Source organism: Delphinapterus leucas, chromosome 9 (genome assembly GCF_059928025.1).
Source record: "Delphinapterus leucas isolate spDelLeu-1000000601 "Yukka" chromosome 9, BTC_Dleu_Yukka2, whole genome shotgun sequence".
Classification (NCBI taxonomy): Eukaryota; Metazoa; Chordata; class Mammalia; order Artiodactyla; family Monodontidae; genus Delphinapterus; species Delphinapterus leucas.
Genome location: NC_143137.1, coordinates 91035916 through 91053040, shown reverse-complemented (window position 1 = coordinate 91053040; position 17125 = coordinate 91035916). Strand labels below are relative to the sequence as shown.

General features: G+C 39.9%; 2 protein-coding genes across 4 annotated transcripts in view; one reads left to right on the top strand and one right to left on the bottom strand.

Moving 5' to 3' along the window:
• NME8 (NME/NM23 family member 8) overlaps positions 1-9060 on the bottom strand; it is a gene marked incomplete at its 5' end in the record, with an annotated part of 35205 nt that extends 26145 nt beyond the window's left edge. Inside the window, 4 exon segments of the mRNA XM_089917957.1 lie at positions 2419-2535; positions 6024-6095; positions 8715-8832; positions 8834-9060. Of these exon segments, the coding sequence (XP_089774083.1) occupies positions 2419-2535; positions 6024-6095; positions 8715-8832; positions 8834-9060 (534 nt within the window).
• The window catches only part of LOC111184475 (patatin like domain 8, phospholipase A2), a 135239-nt gene that overhangs the window by 33665 nt on the left and 84449 nt on the right, over positions 1-17125 (top strand). The window lies entirely within an intron of this gene.

The window sequence follows — 17125 nt, the reverse complement described above, 5'->3', positions numbered from 1 at the left end:
TTAAGACACTAGAAAAAACAAACAAAAGAAAATGAAGCCAAAGTCAGCAGATGAAGGAAATAAAGATCAGAACAGAAATAAATAAAAGAGAGACTAAAAAGACAATAGAAAAAAAATCAATGAAACTAAGAGCTGGTTTTTGAAAAAATAAAACAGAACTTTAGCTAGACTGTGAGGAAAAAAAAAGAGAAGACTCCAATAAATAAAATTGGAAATGAAAGAGGAGACATTATAACTGAGAAGACTCCAATAAATAAAATTGGAAATGAAAGAGGAGACATTATAACTGATACCACAGAAACACAAAGGATCTTAAGAGACTATTATGACCAGCTATGAAATCGCTCTCTCAAAAAGTTATCTGCCCTCCCATGATCATTGCACCATTATTTACAGTAGCCAAGATATGGAAACAATCTAAGTGTCCGTTCATGGATGAATGGATAAATATATGATATATATATATACATGATGAAATACTATTCCTCCATAAAAAAGGAGGAAATCTTGCCATTTGTGACAACATGGATGGAGCTTGAGGGCATTAATGTGAAATAAGTCAGAGAAAGATAAATACTGCATAATCTCTCTTATATGTGGAATCTGGAAAAAATAACTCATAGGCACAGAGAACAGAATGGTAGCTGCCAGAGATGGAGGGTGATGAGTAGGGGAATTGGGTGAAGGAGGTCAAAAGATACAACTTCCAGTTATAAGGTAAATAAGCTCTGGGGGTGTAATATGCAGCATGGTGACTATAGGTAATAACGTGTATTGTATATTTTGGAAGTTGCTAAAAGAGTAGATCTTAAAATTTATCATGAAAAAGTTTTTCAGAAAAAAATTAACTATGTGACATGAAATGTTAACTAAGTGTAGTAATCATTTCCCAGTATACACATACATCAAATCATTATGTTGTATACCTTAAACTAATAAAACGTTAGTTGTCAATGACATCGATAAAAGTGGGATGTAAAAGATTAAATGAGGATATCTTTCTGAAAATCTTAGCAAACAGTAAGTCCGCAATAATTCCTAGTTACTATAATTTTCAAAAGGAAGTAGGGGGAGTGGGAAGAGGGAGGGAGGAAGGGAGACGGAGAGAAAGGAAGGGTGAAGATTCCCTGAAAAACAAGAAAACCTGAAAATGTCCTTGGGTGAGAAAAATCACTATTGTAAATGTAAATTCCCCATATTTGTCATTTGTCAGTTTTCCATCAAAATGTTCATTTTTTTTTTCCTTAATACTTTTAAAGTACTTTGTACACACTGTGGATATTAGCACGTTGATACACAGTGCAAGCTTTTCTCCAAGTTTGCTGCTTTCCTTTTAGATTTTATTCAAACTTTTAAATAATCAAATCTATCAATTTTTTCTTTTTTGATATCTCTGCCTTATACTATACTTACGAGGCCTTTCTCAACCTATGACAAGATAAATGTTTTCCAATATTTTCTTCTAATATTTCATGCTTTGTTTCAACATATTCAGCTCTTTAATTCATGTGAAATTTGTTTATGTATATGAGGAAATAATACAAATCTCTTATACAAATAGTTAACCCAATATTACTAAGTTTGTTTTGTGAGTTTTTTATCCTTTCCTGATGTAAACTGACGCTTTTTAATAGTAAATACTTAATAAAAGCTTGAGCCTATACCTTCTCATTATTTCTATTTTTCAGTATTTCTCAGCTAGTCTCTATTTTTTGTTTCTTTTGTTTCTTGTTTTTGTTGTTTCGTGTGCATGTGTGTGTGTTTAAATAACACCAACCACTCCTATTTATCTGCCTATATTTCTGATCACTTTCCTATACGGCTTACTTTCTTATGCTATTATGTTCATATCTCTACATGCTTTATGGTTCATTTCTGAATTTTAAAATATTTTATTATTACACAGGTAATACATTTCACACCCGTAGGATCTTATTCTAAGCATCCTGTTAAATAATACTCTGTTTTTCATTTGTCAGTCTATCTTGGCCCTCTTTCCATATCAATAAACAGAGCTAGAAGATACTAAATAATATTCCACTGTGTGAATTTGTATAATTTATGACATAAGTTACAGACATTTATGTCATCTATTCACTTGCTAGGCATTTAGGTTAATTCCAAATTTTTAATAACACAGACAACACTGAAATAAACGTCGTTTTCTATATTTGTTTCATTATCTTCTTAAGGAAAATTATTGGAGTGTAATTGCTCGGTCAAAGGATATACGTGTTTTTTAAGGCCTTTGATTCATATTGCCAAAATACTTCCCAAGAAAGGTTGCACCATTTAGACACCTAGATAGCTATAAAACTAGGGAAAATGCTTTAGGAAAACAAAACAAAAAAAGACATAATGGATCTTTTTTTAAAACTAATTTTTAAAAATAAAATTATCAGGAATCCAAAGTATTACCTGAGGGCGAACCATTTCACCTGCTGCAATTTTCCTCTCCTCGTTGATCAAGTTAATAATTTTTTGACTCACAAGTGGTGCATTTGCACCCTTGATTTTTGCAACAATTTTGCCATTCTATAAGGGGAAGCAAAAGCAGGAAGGAAACTCATTTTCAGGATGGGTCAAAAATTAACACTTCAGCTGGACTAATTCACCCCACCCTGACCCACCAACCCCTTTTTAGCTACTGTAATTAGTCATTTTAAAATAAGTATTCGTGATATAAAAGTATTTCCATTTGGTAAATCCAGCTCTTTGAGTTCTACCTCTAATTTATCTGTCCTCCTACAACCAAAGACAGGCCATCGCTGCATTAAATTTTAATGGTTCTGTACAGGCCTCCCAACACTACTCCCCCTAATTATTTTTGATACTCTTTCCCTTTGTCTGTCTTTCAACACATATTTACTAAACACCAGTTTACTAGCATTGTATCAGGCATGATGGTATGGAATAATAGTCCTGGTACCTAATGTAATTAAATTACCGAAAAAAAAAAACCAACCCCACAAACACATTTGAGATAACAACCATGACGGGTACCACCAAGAGAGGTACAGAGAGCTGGGAGCATCTATAAGAATTTGTTCTGATCAAGAACATTAGCAAAGGTACTTTGTCAATATCAGGAAATTAAAATGTGAAGGATAGGTTAAGAAATAAAAAGGAGAAGAAAGGGCATTCTAGGCAAAAGGAATAGAGCCACAAGCGTCCTACGGCTGGAAGGGAATATGGCAAATAAGGCCAGTGGAGAAAGTTGAGGGGATGCCTGGTATAAGACGAAGCCCAACAGCTAGGGGGAGCCATACCGTTCAGAGCCTTCTGGGTCATGGGAGGATACTGCCTTTATCCTAAGTGCGGTGGGCAGCCTTTTGAATGTTTAAGCATAGGCAGGGACCACAATTAGAACTGCTAAAGATCCGTGTAAAGATCATCTTACCTACCATATAGAGAAAGGGTTAGAGGTGCAGTAGAAGAAGCTGTTTGTATACAAATCGGAAGCTATTCTAGAGGTAAAGATGGGAGAGACGGTTGCTCAGTCTACGGCGGTGCTATTGGAGATGGAAAGAAGGGAAAAAAGCAGACGAGTGTGAGAAAGACTTGGGTAGTGAAATTAACAGGACCAAGGTCTGGTGTGCATGGGATGTGATGTACGGAGAAGTCACTACGATGACTTTTCTGTTTCTGACTTGAGAAACTGAGTAAGTTGGGATGTTATTCACCAAATGAGGCAACTCTAGAAAATAACGTTTCCAACGGGGATGGGGAAGCCCAGGAGTCTGCTGTTGGACCAGTTCATTGTGAGATGCCCTTGAGACACCAGAGGAGAGATCAAGGGCCCAGTTGGATACACCAGTCTGGTGCTCAAAGTATAGGATTCAGCTGAAGACATGAACTTGAGTTATTGATATATGAGGTGATGATTGAAACTATGTGTCGAAGAAGTTTTCTCAGGAGAGTATATAGCATGATAAAGTCGATGTGTAACGGCTGCATGAAGAAAGGTGAACCTGCAAAGGGGAGGGGGAGTAGCATCTAGGAAGCAAAAGGAAAACCGAGTCACAAAAGCCAAAAGAAGAAAATGTTCCAAACAGGAGGGCATGGTCACCACATTTACTGCATTTGAGAGGTACAAAACGATGAGCACCTAAAAGCATTCATTATATTTAGCAACAGGCTGGTCACTGGATACATTAGCAACAGCCAATTTGGTGGAATAATCACAAAGAAGTTAGATTGAATGGGTTGAAGAATTAATGGGATGAGAAGAAATGGAGTGGAGAGGGACGTGGTATCAAAAAGAGGTATTATTTCTTTTCATTGGAAAGATTTAATCATATTCAAAGGCCAGTAAGAAGGCTCCAGTTGAGAAAGGTTTGAATGAAACCTGATACTCTATTTACTATTTCCCACTAAAAGGAACCGCCAAGAGCTTTCTAATATCCATTGAAAAAGCCCTTCCTGCTGAGACGCTGGAATGAATTTGCTGTCAGCTAAGAATGCTGCCCACTGCAAACGTGGTTTTGTGGTCACAGATTGAGATTCTTTTTTTTTTTAATTTTTAATTTTTAATTTTTATACAATGTTTCAAGGTTACTTTCCATTTGCAGTTATTACAAAATATTGCCTAAATTTCCCATGGAGATTCTTAAATTAGAACATTGAACAGGGAGCAACGGATGATAACAAAGTCTGAGGCGTGACTGGAGGAGGTGCGTTGGAAATTTCATTGACAGTTAGGAGGTGAAGAATCCAGAGGCCAGGATGTTGAAGCCCCACAGTGATGGCAGCACGTGGGTTTGAAAGGAGGATTTTGGGCCACATGCCAAAGTGTTCAGGGTGGGCATGGGTCTGCTGCTCAGATCTGACTCGCTCAGCAGGTGATGGCCGCCCCAGAGCTGCAGACGCAACATGGTGGCCACCTGCTCAGCCTCTCCTCCTCAGTCCCAGGCTCCCAACTGCTGCTGCTACTAAAGCCTTCTCATTGTCCAATTAGCCCGCCGAGCCCACTTCTGCCTTGTGCAGTTACCTAAACGACATCTAGGCCAGGGCTCAGCAAACTATGACCCAGTACAGAGATAGTATTTCTGCAAAGCTGAAACACTTACTCTCTGGCCCGTTACAAATAAGCTGGCTGACCCCTCACATAAATCATCAAATCCTTCCTAGCCAATTCGTAGCCAACTGACAGCAAGATCTACAGTGTAATTTTTAAAATTCAATTAACCCAGCCATTCACCTCCCAGAAATAGCTGTAAGATTATTGTTTAACAAAAGCAAAAATTATATCTGACAAGTGTTTTTTTAATAATTATTTATAATATCAAAAAATGCCTTTTTAACAGCAAGAGAACAGTCCAAACCCTCTCTGGGAGGTGTTTCCTTACTATCCCAATTCTTTAGCTATGTAGCAGCTATGCTCTGTATCACACAAGTTAGCACTTACCCAGATATTCTTCTTTTAGAAAACAGCACTTATAAGGTTTTTCTGATTATTAAAGTTGTGTTTATCTTGGAATATTTGGAAAATATTGAAAAGTATAAGAAGAAAATTTAAATTACGCATCCTTTCCCCATACATAGAAAACTACTATTAACTTTTGGTGAATACACTGCCTGCCTTCTTTCTATGCATTTGTAAATACAGAGATGAAAACAATATACATTACAAGATAGTGATCATACAAATATTTCCTCGTATTGGTATACATGAATATTTATAACCAATTCTCTTCCACTGGGTACCCAAGACATTTCCAGTTTTTCACTCCTGTAAGTAATAATTCATCATACAAGTCTCTGATATTTCCCTAGGAAAGGTAAATACCATTTTATTTTTCTTTTCCCTGATCAACTAAATGTGTGGTAGTCTAATCTTCTCAATCCGTTATGAGCTCCTACAGGTCAAGTTATAAATATTTTAATTGACAAGCATATTTAAGGCAAAAAAAAGTCTACAGTTACTGTCATCAGAAAACAGTTCCAGTAGTTGTACAATGTTCCTTGCTCTTTAGCTGCAAATTGGAATCTGATAATACACTTGAGATGATAAATATACTTACAACACTGAAGAGAAAAACAGGTTCACATTTATCTCTAAATGGCTGCAAAGTCACAATGCTGTCAGCTTCCGCCTGAAAAAGATGATTTCATATAATAATAAAGGACGCTACACTCAAGTCATTTGATGTACTATATTCAAAAAATGCAGAGATACTTTTTTCTATGTTTACTACAACATTTTATGAGTATGTTATAGCTGTTTTTAGAATCAAATTGCACATTCTGGCAGTTCAGACCCAGCATCATTTGGCTTCAACCTTACTTCTCACTGTTCATCTTTACCCAACCTGCAGCTAAACTCAGCTCCTGTGGTCTGCGTTACACCACCTGCACTTTCCCCCTTGTTACCTGCTCCTGCCCTTCCTTTTCCAGCCCAGCTCGAATGTTCTCCACGAACTCTGCCTTGACCCTCCTGCCGCAAATCATCTCCCCTCCACATAGCACTTCACTACCCTTCTCTCCGGGCACCTATAGTTCCTTTCAATATTGTACTACCGTTATAGGGACCTAGCTCATCTCTGTTTGGAGAGCTGCATGCACAGAGAGATGATGTTTTATGCTCACCCTCGCATGTCACCCCCCCCACCTTATCAGTCAGAGGGCCATGCATAAAAAGGAGCTTCCTAAATGTTTCTTGAATAAACTGGTGGTCAGATTTCAAAGTCTTTGATTTTAAAGTTTTCTCACAAATTTCAAGTTGTCCTAAATTGATTGCCAACAACTATATATTAAGTAATAGTATGTTCCTGCATATTAACATAACATCCCTTGGGCCAGCTGTCAGGATACGTTGTGTTGTAGGGTTTTCTACATAAGAGTTGTTTTTTGGAACCTAAGGCAATTGTTTTCAAACTGGGATTTCTAGAGGTGCCTCAACCGTGGCCAAGGATGGTGAGGGCGGAGCGGAGCCAAGGTCCCTCAGCCCTGTGTCAGCCAGCCAGAGGGGCTGTGTTGTAATCTTTTTTTGGCATATTGAATTCTACATCATTCTCTCTCTTTCTCTTTCTTTTCTTTCTCTCTCTCTTTTTTAAAAAAGTAGGTTCTATTGTTGAAAGGAACTAATCTATAATATTAAAAGACAGTAGCCAAAGATTACATTTAAAAGTAGTCTAGCCATCATCATTGCAATTTTTATATTATAATAAAGTGTTAACAATTAAAGCATTTGGTAATATTCCTTAAAAACTATAATATAAAACATTTACTGAATTTTTATATGTATAGGCATAATGTTAGGAGAAGTCTTCAAGTCTTTTAAAAGGGGAACATAATAGAAAAAATTTGGTACTGACCATTCAGCTTAGGGTGATTTCAATAGGTAATGAACCTCATAGGTTTTAATTTTGGACTTATGTTTACAAGTTCAGAAAGGATCCCTTTCCCTGATAAACTGCAGGAAGAAAAGCATCCAGCAGAGGGCGCCCCTCCATTGCGCCCAGCAGAGGTTTGGAGACTTCAAATTTTTTTTCATTGTTGATGAGCTGATCATAGCAGAAAAATAGTATCGATCTATGTGAATGTACTACAGTTGTATATGCTCACACAGAAGAGGAACCATTCAGAGAGAATGCTCAAAATTCTTTGTTGTTAATTTCAACAGATGATAGCATTATGAATAGGACATATTTTGGAAAGAGTTTACTAGCACTTCCCAGTGGTATAGACATAGTGATGAAATGAACTGGCCTGGACATGTTTCTGTCCAATAGAACTAGAATGTGAATCACATATATACTTTTAAATTCTCTAGTAGCCCCATTTAAGAAACTAAAAAACAGGTGAAAATAATCTAACAATATACTTTACTTAATCCAGTATATCCCCAAATGATCATTTTAACATATAATCGATGTAAAAAATTAATGGGATATTTCACATTCTTTTTTCATATGAAGGCCTCAAAACCTAGTGTGTATTTTACACTTAAGAGTACATCTCAATTTGTGGGCCAAATTTTAATCATAAATAATTGATCTCTAATTAGATTTCATAAAGTTTACAGTCAAAGAGGTAGATTCACATATCCAGGTTGTCCCAAATAATTTTAAAAGTTTTACAATAACCGAATGGAGTATCTGTTTTTTTATATAAATTTAATACAATTACACTAGCCACAGTTCGCATGCTCAAAAGCCATTTATGCCTAGTGGTTATATTAGACAACAAAGCTCTAAGCAGTTGATAATTTGACATGGATAAACTGAATAATCAATACATTGGGGTCTCATGAGACCCCAATGGCTCTCTCATGAGACCCTAATGAGTTTGGCTGTAATATTTTAATCCGTTGTCACATGTGGGAGGCAAATAAGGGAGGGTAAAATCGCTACCATTTTACAATTAACTGGGTAAATGACCAGAGTCCTACCCAGTGCTTTCCAGTAAAAGGCATTTACAGCTCTTATTCTAAACACACACCATATGGTCAAGTGAAAAGAAGTATGGCAATAGACAGATAACCATTTCTATGTTTTTCTAACGTTCACAACCATGGTAAATAACCTCAGTATTATAGGAATGGGATAAAAATTACATTCGTTCTCAGATCCAGTAGAATTAAATATAGAGTAAAACTGCTAACTAAACACTGTCCATTTTGAAGGGTTGACAGATTGTTTGAATTAAGACGATCCTTAAAGAGACTAAAAAGTAACAAGAAAATAATAGTTTAATGGAAATGAAAGCCTTACTACAGCAAAATGCAGAATTTCATCTTCGTTCAGCTCATTTTTCAATTTTATGAATAAGGTTTGCATTGCTTTGCAAGGTCCACACCAGGCTTGGTAAACATCGATCACTAGAAGATAATAATATTTGTGAAAGAACAGAGTCAAAGAGTCTAGAGTAGCAGCTTATCCCAATCTTTGGGGCAGGGGCAGGGTAAAAACAGAGCAGCTTTTTATTCTGGTAAGTGGGGAGTAGTGCTCCGTGTTGGGGTGCCTGGAGGTGCCCTGGATCCAACTCCGGATGGCGAACACCTGCGGAGCCCCAGTACCTGTTAGGCCTTTGTTCTGCAACATCTCCTCCCACAGGCTTTGATTATTGATGGCCTCCTGCAAAAAGGAAGGTGCTGTCAAAGGTCTTCAAGGGACAACGCACCAAGTAAAGACTTGTTGATGTGTCATGCCCACCTGTAACTGGATTTCTCGCTGTTTGCTTGCCATGTATCCACTATCACATGAAAGGGGGAAGAAAAATAGAAAACACGTAAAAGGAAATTTAAATAATGTTCTTTATTTCTTTATTCATTCAAGCAGCATCTTACGCACTGCAGAAGTTTTCCTTCAGCAATACTGGATTATGCACTTTCCCCTCTTCTGGAGAGAGAGAAGCCAGGGTCTCTGAAGAACTCTTCAGGCTGGGCACTGTGCTAAATGCTTGCAGCAGCCGTAGTATCTTTCTCTCCCAATAATTCTGAAGCAAAATAAGACATAAAAGAAGCAGACTCACAAATATCGAGAACAAACTAGTGGTTACCAGAATAGGAGGTACAAACTATTGGGTGTATGACAGGCTCCAGGATGTATTGTATAATATGGGGAATATAGCCAATATTTTTTAATAACTGTAAATAGAAAGTAACCTTTTAAAATTGCATAAAAAAATAAACATTTTTTTTAAAAAGGTGTTCCGTAAGATGAGCAACCAGTTGTGTGTTTTGCAAAACTATGGCCAGCTCGGTAATGCACCCACTGTCCTTCACTCTAGATTTCCTGGGACTGAACCGGCAATAAAGCATTAGCTTCTAAAAAAAAAAAGAACTGTTAGGAGTCACAGTTTCTTAGAGTTTTGTTTGCCTGCAGTACAATGGACTGTTCTCTCTGTGTGCACACGTTAGTTGTCTATGAACACGCTCATGGATCTTTCTTGGGTCCATGCCAAGGAGATTTAATTTTTAGAACGAGGCCACTAGTGGCTCTGGGCCAAGACATGAACTTTCCGCAGTTGTTAAATCAGTGAGGCCCAAACGCCCTATTCACGGGTGTCAGGGTCATTTAGCGGCGGATCTGACTGCGTGTGTGACAGCGGACACTAGTGTGAAACAAAGGAATGACCACAAGCAGACTCCATCCAGCAACGGATGTGGGCTCCTCCTGTGGTTGCTAGATTGGGGTGTTTCAAGAACACGAACTAAAGGGGGATGTAAATCACCTCCCTTACCGAGGCCTGAGTTTCAGCAGGGTGAGTTCAGCCAAGTCCAAGTCCCTGGGGCGCCCCGCAGGACCGGGGCGGGGGGTGGGAGAGGAGAGGGGGCGCCGGGCTCCCAGGCCGCCTCTGCCCCGGCTGGTCCCGCTGAAGGACCAGGCAGAGGATGGATACCAGGATGGGCCGGGAAGCGGAGGGCGTCAACGTTTCCTTTCACCCATCCGGCTGCCCGCGAGCCCTGTCCGCCCCACCCGAGGACCGCGACTCCAGCGCGCAGACTTGGGCAGCGGTTACAGAGCAGTTGGCACCGAAGTTCGTCCCCTCCCTGCTGCCTCCTCCCGTCTGGGCGCCCCCAGCCTCTCCCCTCCGCCTCCAACGTGCGCTCGCTCGCGCAGATTCCGCCGTGTCTCTGCCACGTCTGCTCACCACGTACAGGAATGAACCTGTGTGCCTCGGATTGGAGCGGAGGGCTCTCCAAGGTCCAGGCCAGCCGGTCTCTCCAAATTCTCCTGTGCCTACCTCTGCTCTTCTTTTGAAAAAAATCATTTAGAAATCAAGTTAGACTTACAAGAAAATTGCAAAAGTAGTACCCTGAGCTACCATACGCTCTCCCCTTAGCTTGGCATCTTTCATAATTATGGTATAATTATTGAAACCAGGAAGCTAACGTTGATAAAGTGTTAACTACACTGTAGACCTCGTACAGATCTTTTCCGTTTTCCTAGGAATGAACGTTTCCTGGTCCGGGATTCCAGCCTGAGTCCCACATGACATTTAGTTGTCCTCTCCTTGCACTTCTCCAACCTGGGACAGTTCTTCTGGCCCATCTTTCTTCGTCTTGTAAAACCTTGGTGTGTGTGCGCGTCTGCGTGTGTGTTTTCCTTCATTATGTCATTTGCAGAATTTATATCAGGAAATTTTTAAAGTAACTTTAAAAAAGCATACTCTCCTTTTCATGCCGTGTGAATTCTATCATTTACGCTTACCTTAACGTTTTTCAGCTTACTTTGTTTTCTCTTACTCTTAGGATACAGGTCTACCCAATGCATTGGGTCAGCTGACTGTTCTTCATGGTGATTTTTTTGTTTTTGTTTTTTTGGTGTTTGTGACTTTTCCTGTGAGTTAATTTTTAGCAAGGATTGCTTTTTTAAAAATTTTATTCAAGTAGATTTACAATGTTTTGTTCATTTCTGCTGTATAGCAAAGTGATTCAGTTATCATATATATATGTATTCTTTTTCATATTCTTTTCTGTTTTTAATTTATTTTATTTATTTATTTTTGGCAGTGTTGGGTCTTCTCTGCTCCGCGCAGGCTTTCTCTAGTGGCGAGCAGGGGCTACTCTTCCTTGCGGTGCGCAGGCTTCTCATTGCAGTGGCTTCTCTTGTTGCAGAGCACGGGCTCTAGGGTGCGGGCTACAGTAGTTGCGGCACGCAGGCTCGGTAGTTGTGGCTCGCGGGCTCTAGAGCTCAGGCTCAGTAGTCGTGACGCACGGGCTTAGTTGCTCCGCGGCATGTGGGATCTTCCCGGACCAGGGCTCGAACCCATGTCCCTGCATCGGCAGGCAGATTCTTAACCATTGTGCCACCAGAGAAGTCCCTCATATTCTTTTCCATTATGGTTTATCACAGGATATTGAATATAGTTCCCTGTGCTCTACAGCAGGAGCTTGTTGTTTATCCAGTCTATATAGAGTAGTTTGCATCCAGCAGGGATTGCTTTTAGTATGAGCCCCTGTGACAGGACTGTGGAAGCATAGCTACACAATGATGTCCCATGTGCCTTTCCCTGGCCCATCAATATTTAGACCACCAGACAATATGTATGTTAATTTCTCAGCTTAGATTTCCTATTTCCCTTAGCTGAAAATCCAAATCCATATTTATGACTAGCACAATTGTGGGACTTGGATTTCTCATCAGTGACTTTTTATCCAAGTAGAATTCCTATGGATGGCAAGCACCTCACTCCTGCCACTAAACCAGTTGGAGGGCAAATGTTTATAGTTCCATTTCAGAAATGGGACAGCCCGTCTTTATTTCCAGCGGTATACAAGTAGTTGGAGCGAACTGTGAATTATGGACTCTCAACCCCATAGTATGTGGACCTACAGGGGAGTAGATATCATCAGAATCCCAGCCACATCTGGGCTTGTTTTCCATTCTAACACTCCAATGAAATCCTTCTGCTCCAGTCAGCTCACCCCTATGACTTCAATTTCCTCTTTTGCTTCTCTGTCCTAGGTATTTCTTTCCCTTCGTTTTCAGCTAAATTAAAAGTTGCTGAAATTAAAAAATTGAGTTATTTTATTCAGTATTTTATTTAGACCTAAACTGGGCATCTTTCTGCGCCAGCTCAGTCAACCATGTTGACTGGATATTAACCTGCTGATTTTTCGTCACAGCCTCCCCTGTGATTATTGCCTTCCCTATAACTTTATGATTCTTAACTTTGCTTAAAAATCAAACTTCCAGTTTTCTTTAATTTCCTGCAGCAGATAATTTTTAGAGATGGTGCTTCTGAGGCTTCCTTAGCTACTGCCTTTCCAGTGGTCTAACTTCCTTTCCCCATTGCCCCAGGATGAGTGTTTTCTCATCACCCCTCCTCAGAGGGTAATAGGGTGAGTGGCTGACTTGGCCTGGGAATTACTTTGTACCCACTTTTATGGGGGTGAACTCACTAGTAATATCTATACTTGGAGTACAAGTCGCGTGTGTAACTTCCAGTTTAATTCCCTGTTTTAAGCAAGTTTCACATGGGTCACTCTGTTCTTCTAAGGTGGCATCTTTCTCACGAACTTTTTATTTCTCTGGTTTGCTGGAGAAAGACAAATACAATTCTGATTACCAACATTCCCTGCTTGTGTCTGTCCTGGTTCTGAGCAGCCTGGGAACACACCTCCCACCATGCACTGCTCCATTCGCAGTTTGTTTTTTTTAACGTACATAACTATTTCTTGATTTTAGGCTAACAGTCACATAATTTCTGGAGCCCATTTCACAAGCTTTAGCTTTTTTTATCCCAGTTCTTCTCATAGGTTCCCCCAGAAAGCCATCTGATAAACCTCTGGGGAACCAAGTTTTCCTTTGGGCTCACGTTGGCAGCAACACAGGTGCCAGAACTTTCCTCTTTAGGAACCTCTTCCTCTGTGCCAACTATTGGATTGAACCTAAGAGTCAATTTACTGACAACCTAACCCTGGTGAAATAGCAGTTATCAAAAATATATACCACTCCTATAACACCAGAAGGTGAAGTGTAGAGACAATACGTACCTTTGATATATATCCTTGATTGTAAGGTGCTGTTCAGAAATGTTCTTGCAGATAATTCTGCTCATCTCCTTGGTCCATTATGGGATTAAGGATCCTGTCTACAAAGGTCAATTGCATCTCTTAACCCTATAGTTGCTTCCTGTACTCCAACCCATGTGCAGCACTTGGAAATTTTTTTTAATGAAATTTCTCGTATTAACCCAAAAAGATGTTATTGTGCAGCACGTACAGGAAGCGTTTAGTAGGTGCCACAACTGTTCATGCAGATGTTTCAAAGTCTTCACATAGTGATTTTACTATTTAAGGAAAAACATCACTGCTACAAAAAGAAGCTTCAATCTATTCTCAAATGATCAAAGACATTTACCGGTGTTCAAGACATGCAAGGCAATAGGTGAAATTGAGGGTTTTTGTTTTTTTTTTTTTGCGGTACGCGGGCCTCTCACTGTTGAGGCCTCTCCCGTTGCGGAGCACAGGCTCCGGACGCGCAGGCTCAGCGGCCATGGCTTACGGGCCCAGCCGCTCCGCAGCATGTGGGATCTTCCCAGACCAGGGCTCGAACCCGTGTCCCCTGCATCGGCAGGCGGACTCTCAACCACTGCGCCACCAGGGAAGCCCAAGTTTTTAAACATCATTCCTGCTAATTGCAAAAAGCTTGACTGTTGAGGCTTTGAAACATAAACTTGATGAGCTTTTGATTTGGGTCTTCCTAGTATGGACTTCAAGGACAAGTGCACTCTGAAAATGTTATTTAAAAGAAAATATATTTATATTTGATTATAGGAGAGCGTAAGTTAGAAATGCCAAAGACCCCCCAAGAGGGTTACTCCTGAAGGATCTAGTAGTAGTTTGTTTTGCTTCTTGTATGTATTTGACATTATCTTTCAAGTTTCATTCAAAGTGCTCTTTCCTGCCTTGCCCTGCCTTTTTTTTGGTCCTTGTGCAGCGCTATCTATAGTATTCAGTTTTTTTCTTGGGTCATAGGTTTATCAGCACCTTACTGTTTTACTTGTAGGTTCTCTGGATCTCTGAATATACATGAAAACCCAGAGGAGAGGAACTGGGTAGCTGAATTGCTGAATTATCTTCACTTTACTCTCTTCCTCTTGCGGTTCTCTCTGGCACCTGGCCTCACCACTTGCACATAAACACTCAAAACTTAGTTGGCAAATTAGTGCATTTGGAAATAGCAGATATTCTTAACACATTTATAAACTCCTTAGTGAGGATACACAGAACTCCTATTTTTAAGTGCAAGTGATCTGGTAGAGGTAATTAGGCTATAAAGAAAAGAAATAGTTTAGGGATTTACTTTCAGTTCATTACTTGAGCTAGAGACAGAAGCAAACTAGTCTACCTAGGAGAAATATATGCACATTTTTGTTAATTTTCCCTATCTCCTTTAGATAAAAAATTCCAGATTTTGATACCAACTTAAATGTCATCTGAATAATAATATTCTCTTTTCCCACTAAATACAAAATTAAGGCTCTGAGAATAATGAAAACGTAAGACATAGAAAGAAATATCATTCAGTTTCTTCTCTGCTCTCAGTCTCTGGCACCGTGTCTTAGCATGCCAGAGGAAAGTTGCTATGATAGAGGTCTGCATAGGATAATAGGGGAATTAGTTAATGAGAAGGTTCATAACTCAGTCTGGAAACAAGGAAGGGACATCATGGGATCTGGTCCATGAGCCTTTGCAAAAGAAATATAAAATAATTAATTACTCCCTCTGCTCTCCATAAAGGACTGGAGGCAGAAGGTAAGGTAGAGTTGAGCGTGGACCATAGAAGTGAGGCCATTGGGATGAAGGGAGGACGAGGGAGGAACGTGACTTCAAGGTGGAGAAAACAGGCTGTGCCGCGTCACAGAGATGAAAGAGTTGGACACATAGAACTGTGAATGTGATGATCTGCCTGAAATCAAGGATCCACGCGGGGTCATGATGAGCCTGGAAAGGGCAACTGTGACTGGAGCACAGAAGGTCCCATAAGCAAGATAGTACATGTGGGCTCCATGTGAAAACAGTGTCAAGCTTCTCAAAGTTTAAAGTGGAAGGATTTACAATCCATGGTTGACATAAAAAGTTTTCAATAGTAGGCAAACCACTGCGACATCAGCCTGGCAGTTGAAGCAAATGTGGTTGGGAGGGGGGCCAGGAGGTAATAGACAGAGGACTGTTGGAGCAACCCAGGAGAGGAGGGCTAAAGACCTCAGTGAAGGAGGCAGAGACCAGAAGTGCAGTGTGAAAGAGACAGACTCGTGTATTTATGAATGGGACTCAGGGATGCTTCGTAGGGAGCAGGTAGGAGAAATTATAGAAATCTCCTGAGTTTCAAGTTTGGGTGAGTGAATGATGTTTTTCACATGAATGAGGGATGTGAAAGGAGGGACCTGGAGGGAAAATCATGAGTTCAGCTTTTAGGATGGCAAGATGGAAAGAGAAGACTCATTACCTCTGTTGACAGGTCAATCAGGAGCAGCGTTGTGATCCACGGAATTGGTGAATCCCCAGAAAACAAGTAATCGGCCTTGTGCACAATAGCGTTAGGTTTGAATAATAGCACAATCAGGATTACCCTTGCTCTGTGTGGTCAGTAATTTGTGAATAAATAAAGCTTATTACATTAAGCCTTTTTCTAGCTAATTTGTCCTCCTCCCTCTGCCCAACACACACACTTTTCTATGAAATCCCCATAAAACAGTATTAGATATGGTAGTCTTTGTGACCTTAAGCAAGTTTCTTAACGTCTCTGTAGTCTTTACTGGAGCTAATAACAGAACCTATTTAATGACTGCTGTGTGGATTCAATGATTTACAAGATATAAAATGCTTAGAGCAGTCTCCAGCTTATGGTGAACGTTCAGTAACCGTTATCTTTTGTCACGCAAAGATATAACTCTAAAATATTTTGATTAGCAAACCTGTGTGGAAGTCCAATCTACCTAAAACTTGCAAAAGTAGCTTTTCACAAAAATTCCTATCTCTGTTAAGAATTGAATGGAGATGGTGGAGAAGGAATGCAGGGGAGGTAGGAGGGGGCATGGGCAAGGGAAAAGAATTACATGACTGAAATGTTTTCAGATGATCAATGCTGATATCCTTTTACACGGATGATTCAGTGATCAATAAAAGAAGGAAACAAAATTTTATTATGGCATCTATATGTAGGTCATCTTAGCACCATGATATCATCTGAGACAAATTGCTCAGCCCACAGAATAAGAAAGAAGGTCATGCATAGCTATGACATGTTGTCATGTATTAAATTCCTGTGATTCTGGCCAAGATGGCATAATAGAGGCCAGATTTAACATACTACCTGGAACAATAAAAAAAAAACTGAAAAAATATGTGTAACAATGGTTTTTAAGACATTGGATGGGCATCAGGTAAAGAAGGGCAGTGATCAGTGAGAGATGGGAAATAAAAGAGATGAACCCTATGACGGCTTCAGTTTACTGCCTTGTCAGTTTCTAGCTTGCCACACAGGGAGGGAGAACCCAGGTGGAACCAGGCAGAATTCCTGGGTTGAGGAGGCTGAGCTGAGAATCCAGGCAGCTAGAATTTTCAGAGCAGAGTAGCAGAAAGGAGAGAGCAAAGCAGAGAGAGAACTCCAGGCATTTATATAACCACCCCCTCCTGCGTATTCAGCTGAATACTGATCTGTCTAGGGAA